We start from the raw sequence: 11,178 nt of genomic DNA, 5'->3' as shown, positions 1-11,178 counted from the left end.
TTTTCTATTATTACTTTGCAATAATCTTTTGCACTTTAATACAAATCTCTAGTATTCCAGAATTAGTTTAAATCAAAATCCTGGAATACTAGATTTTTACGCAAAAAAGAAAGTGCTTTTGGAAGATATTCTAATGGAAGCAACTGGGCAGGGAGATCTCAATCTATAATTAAAATACCAGGTTGGAATATATCTATAACTAGATATGCTCTTGTCGTTTTTTTTTGTTTTTTGACTTGAAATATGCTCTTGTCGGTTCAAACTGTCTTTCCCAACTTTTATAGTAGTTTTTTTTACTTGAACACAATCATGGCAATATTTTCACAACATCCGTTTACTAAGCTTTTATATGGCAATGTCTTTTATGCACAAAGTAATTTTACAGAACAAACAATTTACTTGAACCGAACAAAATTTATGAACGCACAATTCATGGTCAAGTAAAGTGCAATTTATTATAGCTCAAAAAAAAATTACTTAAATAAAATAAAATAATCAACTTTATTATCATGCTTCTTCATTTTAGGGATTTAAATTGAGGCCCTAATTAGGGCCAAATAAAATTAAAGTATCACATTTATGGCGACAAGTGAACAGGACCTAAATGATGGGTGTGTATCTTAATTAATCAATTATTTTTTAATTCTATTTATAAGAACCTTTAACATGTTTCATCATAAATCAAGAAAAATTTGAAAACTTATCAACTTCATCTAAAAAATTTAATAATTTTCAACTTTATCCCTATTAAACATGCATACTTTAACAACATAATTTTTTTCTCCAACATTTAATGGAAGGCAAATGAAAGAATTTGTGATGAAATTTAATGAGATGATTTATATATATAAACAAAAAAATTTCTTTACCCTATAAATAGGCCATGAGAGAGTAATCTAAAGGGGCTTTTGCAAATATAATCAATTTTATAGAAATCAAACTAAAACTAAGTAAATAGCCAAATTTTATTTACATTATTGTTGGTTTATTATATATTGTTGCTATTAATATGTACCATTATATATCAGGAGAAACCCTCATAAATTTTTAAACTTTCAATGATAAACCATTTGTATATCAATGTAAACCTATTATACTCCTAAATGTTCAAAAAGTTGATCATATTTTTAGGCATAACTGTTTTTTTTTTGCCAGTGCACCCAATTTATCCTAATTCAAATTTGTAACCAAAAAAAAAATTGTACCTTGGATGGGTGAAAAGGAAAATATACACAACAAATTTATTTTTTGATTTAAATTATTCAAACTATGTTTTAAATATTTTACTCTACTTCTTGATTTTAACACACACACAACAACTTACTTTTAATGTCACACCTCAAAAATATAGATTACCAGCATGGGATGTAAACTACATCACACATCCCTCAAGCTTTAAATTAATAAACCTTTTAATTAAACAAAACATAATATGTTATATTAATTTATAAAATGTGTGACCATTTTTTGTATTATAAAAAGCTTCAATCAAAATATCAAATTAATCAAGAACAAAACTCCTTCTAGCTAACAACAAATAAAATATATAATCATATGAATAACCTAACTACAGGCTATGTAGAGCACTTAAAAATATGTTACAAAATAAATTTTATAATTAAAACTTTATATCAAGAGAAAGTTTAGATCCACACTCCTTTACTTCCAGTCAATAATAAACCCATTAGTGATCAGCACGATATTCAGCGTCAGTTAATGAGTCTGAAACAAAATAACTTTCAGTAAATAACGTCCCAACCATAACATTTTGTAAAATCAAATGAATAAATACAATGATTATATAAATTAAATGAGAAAGCATTCACTATAAACAAATTTATAAACTTGGAATAAAAGTTCCACATAACTTTAATGAAAGAACATTTTAAATCTATAATGACAAAAAGCTTTAACATTTAATTTTGACAAGTTAAAATGATTAAATAAATAAATAAAACAACAGTATTTGCTAAATTAAAAAGCCATTAGTATGAAATTACCAATTAATTAATTAAAATTCACATATTTTTATGAGATTTTAGCAGAACAATTCATAACGTGGAACGCAATCCACGAGTAAATAATAAAACGTGACTTTATGCTACGAAGACAAACATGGACACACAATCACAAGAGTAAGTAACCAAACGTGTTTGAGCTACAAACAAACGTGACACACACAGTCCACAAGGGTAAATAACCAAACACGACTTGAAGCCATGAAAAACAAATGCAGTGGACTAAACTCACAAATAATAAATGTGAGAACAGAGCTCACAAAAAATCAAACTAGCTAGTCATTGATTATGGCATGCCAAAGGCTAACGGAACTGTCATTAGTAACCAGTGTTCTATATAAAATTCTCTCCAAAATCATTTTCAAACATGTGAGAAAATCATCACCACTAAAATATAGTTCTCATTACCAAAATCAAACTCGCATGGATCATATTTTAAGTATCAAAACTTTTCGAAATAAAGTTGCATAGCTAATGCTCATTCTTGCATTTATTGAGAAACCACAATTTCCATAGTGATAAAATAATTTCATAATTCTTGAAAGTATACTTCACAAGAAGAATATATGCACGCATACCATAATTTAATTGTTCCCCGCCATTGCTTTATAATTCCATGAGATAAAGAAATCTAAATGATAAATATTCAATACTTACATAATTATTATAAAAATAATTTACATAAAAATTATAATATTCAAAAAAAATAGTTTTATAGGTGAAGTAGTTGGGACACTATCCACTTACCTAAAAATTTTTCAATGTAAAATGTTCTCTTCTTACCACATTAATCAATTTCTCCTCCTTCTAGACTTCCTATAGAATATATCAAGGTCTTAATAAACTTCCAACAATACTTAAAAACTCTTCCAAACATTAATACATCCTCTCTCTCTCTGTATATATATATAATGACAATAAATTTAAAACTTTATAACCAAGATTACACAAAAGTTTTTACATGGATATAACTAATTTTCCAATCCGCGCAAGAACTTGTAACATTAAAAACCTCTTATCACATAATCTATCAACAACTAATTTTTAACAAAATTTTCTTTGCAACCTCAAGTTAATTCATAGATCAATAACACATACACTAACGTACTCTCATAGGAACCAATGAAATTTTAAAAAAGTGCAAACAAAATCAAGCAAAACACTTCTAAGGGCATTTTATCGAATACCTTACGGACATTAATCATTAAGCTAGTATTAACCTTTTTTTTCACTTTTCTAAAATTTTACAATATCAATATTATAATAATAATCCAATCAGTTTCAATTAAAGTTCCAACCCACAACATTAATCATTTTCTTTTCTTCATATTTCGTTTTGCCAAATTTCATTTCCGGATAACAATCAATCCAAGTTAGGAAACAATACTATTCCCTCCTCCATCATACACGATCAGTATTTTAATTAAAAGAAAGACAATTCCAGATTTCAACAAGCCAGCACAATCACACAAATAGAGGCTAAATGATAGAGGGAAGAGAGGTGAGGCTCACTCACCAGCAGACCAAATGAGGCTGGACCAAGGAAAGGGATAAATCAATATTGAGGAAGTAGCCCCAACTCTGAGCTCACTCACACACATAATCTAGCTCTAGGCAGAAAAAGAAAAGATCGAGGCTCTCACAACCACACATGCACATGAACGCAAGACGGGAGAATAATTAGGTCTTGGTTCAGATGATTAAAGACTGAGCAACGGCAAAACACACCTAAGTACTTGTCGGCGATGGTCTAAAACTATGAATAAGGTTAGAGAAGACGTAGAAAACTTTTCGATCTCTGGCCCTCTTTGCAACTCAGAACATGATTGAAGAAAGAGGAGGAGGAGAATTGTGATTTGAAGCCTTACAGCAGTGGTTGGAAACCGCTCACACACACACACCGACGGTAGCAGGAGATAGTGGTGACAGATTATAATACAGATATGAGATAACATTTTGCTGTATTTTGTTAGATTAGTTGTTCTGTTATTCATTTGTTACAGTGTAAATAGTCTAACCCACACGTGTAATATAGTAAAGTGTAAACACAAACAAAGTAAGAAGTGAAATTCATTTTTCCGTATTCTCTTTCTCTTTGTTATCTCAATTCTTCTCAAAATTTTCCCTTCCCTTCGTTACATGGTATCAAAGCGGTCATCATCGCCATGATCAATTTGTCTATTAACATTGGCATCGGCTCCGGTAGCTCTCTCGACCCTACACAAAATCTTGCTAGCCCATATTATCTACACCCTAATGAGAACCCTGCTCTGGTTCTGGTCACTCCAGCCCTAAATGGTTTGAATTATCATTATCATACGGGTCAAGAGCTATATGGATGGCTCTCAGTCCAAGAACAAGCTCCAGTTCGTTGATGGCTCGATTCTTGTGCCTTTATTTTAGATCCTCTATCCTGCTTGGTTGCATTGTAACACGATGGTTTGCACCTGGATTACACGCTTTCTTACTCCAACGATAGCGCAAAGCACCTTTGTGGTTAGAAAAAGCATATAAGATCTAGTCAAATCTGAAAGATCGGTTCGCACAGAGTGATGTTTTTTTGAGTTGTTGAGTTGTAGGATGAGATCTTCTCCTTCAAGCAGGGTGACTTTCAGTTAGTGAATATTTCACTAAACTGAAGATTTTTTTGGGACGAATACAAAATTCTTCATCCAATCATGAGGTGTTCTTGTAACTTTACATGCTCTTGTGTTGTATATCGAGAGCAAGACTATTACCTTGGATTCTTGAAAGGCCTTAATGATCGATTTGCATCAATGAAGTCTCAAATCATGTTACTTGATCCTATACCCTCTATTAACAGAGCGTTTTCCATGATTTTGCAACAAGAACGAGAGATACACATAGGTGTTGAATCAACTATTTTGTTCAACAAAGGACCACCTCGTCGTATTCTGGATCTGGATCAAAGAATTTTGGTGCTAATGGATCTACTAATACTAAGTTTTGTACATATTGCAATTGTGCTCGTCATACAGTGGACACCTATTACCGAAAGCATGGGTTTCCACCGGGCTTTAAATTTCAAAATCAATCTTCTACATCGACTTATAATTTTCAATCTCAAGATCCTTTATCTTTATCTATGACAGAGCCCGTAGACTAATTCTCTTGGCATAATCTCACATCCTTCTCCTCAATTCATACCAGAGCAATACCAGAAACTTCTTGAACTTGTTCAATCCAATTCTTCTTCTCTATTGTATGTAAATCATTCGAATTCCATACCATCTGTCACAATCTCCATTCTATTTCTTCTTCGACTCAAAATCAAGGTAAAAGTTCTCATTATACCTCTTGGATCATTGATACAGGGGCTACCGATCGTGTTTGCCATATACTTGATTTCTTTTCCGAATATAAACATATTTCTCCTATCCCTATCAAACTTCCTAATCAAAGCTGTATCATTGCTAATGTTTCAAGGACCATACGTCTTTTTGAGTCTTTGATCCTTCACAATGTTTCTACATTCCTAATTTTGCCTTTAATATTCTCTCTGTTTCAAGGCTTACTGATTCATTCTAGTCTTGTTTCATTTTCTTATCTTCTATTTGTTACATTCAGGCTCTCTTTCCGTGGAAGACGATTGGTATAGCTAAAGTATTTAAAGGATTATATTTCTTAATCCTGAAAAAATAAATCAGACTATGGCTGTTTCAATCTCCGCAGCTCAACAACATCCTACCACTTCCTCAACTCAATCCACTTCACTTGATTGTGGGCGTCACTGAATAGGTCATACTTGTTCTTCTACTTTAAAAATTTTACATCAGCAATTTCCTTTCATACAATGTAATGCAAAGTTTGATCCATGTGATGTATGCCATATGGCAAAACAAAAACATTTGAGCTTTCCTGTAAGTACTTCTGTCAGTAATAAAAGTTTTTCTTTAACCCACACTGATATTTGGGTCTTTTTAGTGTGCCTTCTATTCAAGGTTTTAGATATTTTTTGACACTAGTTGATGGTTATAGTCAATATACATGGACTTTTCTTATGAATTCTAAATCTGAGGTTCGGGTTCATCTTCCAAAATTTTATTATCTATGTTGAAACTCAATATGATACCAAAGTTCAAACTATAAGATCTGATAATGGCCTTGAGTTGTCTATGGAATCTTTTTATCAGTCCAAAGGTATTATTCATCAAACTTCCTGTATTGAAACACCTCAACAAAACGGCACAGTTGAAAGGAAACATCAACAAATATTAATGTTGCCCGAGCTCTTTTATTTCAAGCTAACCTTCCAAAATTATATTGGTGTTTCGCTATTGCTCATGCTGTTTTCATCATTAATACTCCTTCTATCATTTAATCATACTTCTCCTTTCAGTTTACTGTTTGCTACAAATCCTTCATATTCAGATTAAGAGTCTTTGGTTCATTATGCTATGCTTCTACTTTACCTACTAATCGAACTAAATTTGATTCTAGAGATTCTAAATGTATTTTTATTGGATTTCCTAAAGCTACTAAAGGGCATATACTTTTAATATTTCTTCTAATAAAATTTTCATTTCTCAGGATGTCATTTGTTATGAGCATATTTTCCCTTATGTTGATATTACATCACAAGATTCAACCATTCCTCTTCCTGCTGATGTACCATCTCTTGATTACCGATTATTCCCAATTTAGCTGCCACTTCCACTCATATAATTGATCCTAACTCCTCATCTTTTCCTTCCAATTCCTTCCCTACTACCTCTGATTCTTCTTCTACTTTAACTGCACCCACACGAACTTCCTCCAGGCCACATAAAACTCCTACTTATTTGCAGGATTACTATTGTTCATCCTTTACTACTTCAGCTTCATCATTCTCTTCAGGTAACAAATATCCGCTTTCTTCTGTTCTTTCCTGTCATTCTCTTTCTCCTTTTCAAAAAAAATTTTGTTCAATGATTTCTTCTGATGATATTCCCAAAACTTACTGTCAAGCTTCTAAATCAAACCTTAGAGACATGCATTGGATGCTGAAATAAAGGATCTGGAATAAACTCAAACTTGGATCCTTACTCATTTCCTAATGGGAAACATCCCATTGGATGTAAATGGGTTTTCACTAAGAAATATAAGTCTGATGGTACTCTTGATCGATATAAAGCCCGGCTGGTTGTCAAAGGCTTTACTCAAACAGGGGCATTGATTACGTTGACACTTTTTCCCTAATTGCTAAAGTGACTACTGTTAGATTACTTTTAGCTTTAGCATCTGCTAATAACTGGCATCTTCAACAACTTGACAGTCAATAATGCTTTCCTTCATGGTAACCTTGATGAAGAGGTATACATGGTTTTGCCTCCTGCTTTTTAGTCTTCTGATTCAACTCTGTCTGTAAATTGCAAAAATCTCTTTATGGATTAAAACAAGCCCGAGGAAGTGATTTGAAAAACTTTCAACTGCCCTTATTTCATATAGGTATACTGAGTCTAAGGTTGACTATTCTTTCTATATTAAAGTCTATGGTACCAGTTTTACAGCTCTTCTAGTGTATGTTGATGATATTCTTCTTACTGGTAATGATTTGTCTGAAATTGAGACAATAAAACATAACTTGGATGTTAGTTTTAAGATCAAGAATCTTGGTCCTATCAAGTATTTCTCGGCCTTGAGGCAGCTAGAAGGCAAGCTGGTATTTCTATTTACCAACGCAATTTCGCTATTTATCTCTTAACTGAAGCAGGGTACACTGATTGCAAACCTACCTCCACCCTAATGGATAGGAATGCTAAGCTGAGTTTAGATACAGGTACTCCTTTATTAGATAGAACTGCTTATTGTCAACTTGTTGCAGATTATTATATCTTACCACTACCAGGCTGAATATATCATTTACTGCTCAACAACTTAGTCAATTTATGGCTAACCCTACTAATCTACACCTTCAAGCAGCACATCGAGTTCTTCGATACATTAAATCTGCACCAGCTTAGGGGATGTTCTTCCCTTCTAAGTCTGATGTGCAATTAAAAGGACTCAGTGACAATGATTGGGCTACATGTGTGGATTCTAGGAGATCTATTACCGGCGATTGTGTTTTTATTGATAATTCTCTCATCTCTTGGAAATCTAAAAAACAAAGTACTGTCTCGAGATCATCTTCTGAAGCTGAATACCGGGCATTAGCCATGACTACATGTGAGATACAGTGGCTTCTCTATTTGCTTGATGACCTTAAAATTCCTCATTCTAAAGCTGCTTTGATATACTATGACAGTCAGTCTACAATTCAGATTGCTTCCAACCCTTCATTTCACAAGCGGACAAAGCACATTGAATTGGATTGCCATTTGGTGTGAGACAAAGTCTAAGAGGGTGTCATTCATATTCTTTCGCTACGTTCTCAGGATCAATTAGCCGACCTATTTACCAAACCTCTTTACCCTTGCTCCCTTTAAGTTTCTTGTGTCCAAGTTGAGCATGATTGACATACATGCTCTAGCTTGTAGGGGGTGACAGACTATAATATAGATATAGGATAACATTTTGTTGCATTTTGTTAGATTAGTTATTCTGTTATTTATTTGTTATAGAGTAAATAGTCTGACCCACACGTGTATATATAGTAAAGTGTAAACACAAAGTAAGAAGTGAAATTCATTTTTCCATATTCTCTTTCTCTTTGTTATCTCGATTCTTCTCCAAATGTTTCCTTTCCTTTATTACAAGTGGGGGAAGAAGGGTCCGTTTGAATTTCAATTGAGTATAATAAATTATGAAAATAATTGATTAAGTGGTAGATTTTAATCATAATTGATTTTGTTATAACGTAATTTGTTTGGATATTGTTTTTTTAAAATTGATTTAAACTTAATATATGTTAGCAACTTTTTTTAAAAATTTAAAATTTAAATTTTACTAAGAAAAAAAAAGAGAAGAGAAGGGATTTTGATTTTTTTTTTATAAAATCTTGTGCTCTTTTATAATTTTTTTGGACCTTTTTATGTAATTTCTCCAACACTTTTTATCAGCGTTTCTGAAAAAGCTCAAAATATTAGCTTTTAAAAAAATTAATTTTAAAGGTTGAAATCGATTTTTTACTTTTTCATGTGTTTGGCTAATAAACTAAATAATTGATTTTTTTGAGAATAAAATCGTTTAAAAACGTGTCCAAACGGGCACGAAGGAGAAGATGGGAGAGTTCCAGACTAGTCTTGTCTGGTTCCAGATTGGAAAAAGGAAAGGAAAACATAAAGAAAAGAACGTTAGCCCTCTCTCCCTCCTGCACACACCGACTAGGAGAAGCAAAAAATGAATTAATAAGCTCTTTGAAAAAATTACAAAATATAACCCAAAGCTTGTTGGGAAAATTTCAGAAAAAGACCCTACCAGATTTTTATTTTATTTTTTATTTTTTATAATATTTTTATAATAAGAAGAAAGGGCACTTTAGTACTTTTTATATTAATAAAAATAAAGTGACATCCAGCTAAAGTAAGGTTCGAACTTTACACCTCTATATGTATAATCAATATAAATTTTACTATGTCACTACTCTTCATTTATCATAAAATTATAATAAATAAATAAATATCAATTTAAAAGAAATTTATTTAATTTAAAATTTAGGGTCATTACATTTAAAATTTAAAGTTAACAATTAATAACTTTAAAGTTGTACAGATATTTAATACGTTATTTTACTAATAAAATATGATATTTCAATGAGTTGTTTATATATATGTAGTCAAAATTTTAAATATATGATAAGCCTAGAAAAATTTCATAAGAATTCTTCGTTAATAAAACTAAGGACTCTTTAATTTAATTTTTTTTAATTTAGTGATGGGATAAAGTTTAAATCTGGGAAAAGGGTTTAGAGAAAATTAAGATGAGTGATATAATACTGTTAAAATTTATTATAAAGGACCAGAAAAATTAAAATTAGAGTGGAAAGTAATTGAAAGTTACAACCCTGTTATAAGATTGTGCTGTTTTCAATTCCACACAGAAAATAAAGGTAGTATTAAATTCAATTAAATCAATATAATTTTAAAAAATCCTTACTTATAAATAATTGAATTAATATAATTTTAAAAAATTAAATCTATATAATGTAAAAAAATCATACTTGTAAATAATTACTACATTTTCAAAGAATCTCTTGTCTCAATCTCTACAACTATGAATTTTCAAGGGAGATGAGATTATTAACTTACTACGAGTTTCTGGGTGTTAGTTTTGCTTTGTTTTAATTTATTGTTTTGTTAGAATTTCCCCGAAGTATTAAGACTTGAAGGCAACATTTTTTCATTTTAAATAAATATTAATGATTGGCCAAAAAGAAAGAAACGAAAGAAAGTAATATAGTTAGTTGAAGAAAGTAATATAGTTAGTTGAGGTATTACATTAAATAAACGTGTTATTTACACCTGCGATATTGGCGGCTAAATATTTAATGAAACATGTTGTTTGTGGTCCATGCTCATGAAAACGATTAAAATGTTCAGTTTTTTCCATAATTTTAAAATTGATAAGACTGTGAATTATGTCTTTTATATAAATTGACAAAGACAATTGACAATCAACCAATAAAAAACTTAAGGTGATTGATTACAAATCTCTTCTCTCCTGTTGATCAACATCAATATACATTGGTATAATATTAATTATTCTCTTCAATTGGTTCAATTAACTTTTTAAGTATACATCTTTTATTATTTTTTTAATTATTTTTGTACTGCCAATTTTTTTTTAAATTTTTGAATTGAAAAATTGAAATCCACGGGAGCATTTAATCAACAGTTTTTTTTTTTTAATCACTTTCCATGACAGCGTTAATTTCAATTTCAAATTTTACGCAGCGACTTATCACAAGAGCATTAATATCTACGCTTTTTCTCCATTATGCTGCATGTTGACAAATGAAAAGAGATGTTTCAGTTTTCAATACATAAACAGTGACAAGGTGAAGCCAGACACTTCCTCTGCAAAATCTAGGGTTAAAGTTAAATCGGAGTGAGACATGAGCTTGGTTGGTGGTACGACTAAGGGTGGCATGGGCATGCTCAGGCCTCTGAGTCAGTATCAAAGTCCCAGAAGGCTGGTGTTTAGTTCCTGTCAGAACTCAGAAGGATCGATCGCTTCCTCAAGGCTAGCAAGTACGCCGAGCATGTCAGTGCCGAGGATC

General features: G+C 31.4%; 2 protein-coding genes across 2 annotated transcripts; both read left to right on the top strand.

Moving 5' to 3' along the window:
* The first annotated feature begins 4,183 nt into the window (after positions 1-4,183).
* Positions 4,184-8,008, top strand: LOC129301070 (uncharacterized). Its single transcript, XM_054939643.1, has 5 exons — positions 4,184-4,384; positions 5,607-5,631; positions 6,684-6,875; positions 7,732-7,797; positions 7,941-8,008. Exons 1-5 carry the CDS (start codon positions 4,184-4,186, stop codon positions 7,979-7,981), a joined length of 525 nt encoding a protein of 174 aa, XP_054795618.1. The 3' UTR covers positions 7,982-8,008.
* LOC129301069 (uncharacterized mitochondrial protein AtMg00810-like) lies at positions 7,985-8,347 on the top strand. The gene has a single exon (XM_054939642.1). The coding sequence runs from the start codon at positions 7,985-7,987 to the stop codon at positions 8,345-8,347; it is 363 nt and encodes a 120-aa protein (XP_054795617.1).
* Positions 8,348-11,178: the final 2,831 nt, after the last annotated feature.

Source organism: Prosopis cineraria, unplaced genomic scaffold (assembly GCF_029017545.1).
Source record: "Prosopis cineraria cultivar Desert tree isolate PC_DT_omini unplaced genomic scaffold, ASM2901754v1 PC1876, whole genome shotgun sequence".
Lineage (NCBI taxonomy): Eukaryota > Viridiplantae > Streptophyta > Magnoliopsida > Fabales > Fabaceae > Prosopis > Prosopis cineraria.
The sequence above is the reverse complement of the archived record's forward strand: the minus strand, read 5'-3'. Positions and strand labels throughout refer to the sequence as shown.

What these genes read in the sequence shown, in the direction of transcription:
- LOC129301070 (XM_054939643.1), top strand. Translation starts at nt 4,184, where the DNA reads ATGATCAATTTGTCTATTAACATTGGCATCGGCTCCGGTAGCTCTCTC. An exon ending in CAGTCCAAGAACAAGCTCCA is followed by an intron (nt 4,385 to 5,606) that starts GTTCGTTGATGG and finishes TGTTACATTCAG; the next exon opens with GCTCTCTTTCCGTGGAAGAC. An exon ending in AGCTTCATCATTCTCTTCAG is followed by an intron (nt 6,876 to 7,731) that starts GTAACAAATATC and finishes TAACTGAAGCAG; the next exon opens with GGTACACTGATTGCAAACCT.
- LOC129301069 (XM_054939642.1), top strand. Translation starts at nt 7,985, where the DNA reads ATGTTCTTCCCTTCTAAGTCTGATGTGCAATTAAAAGGACTCAGTGAC.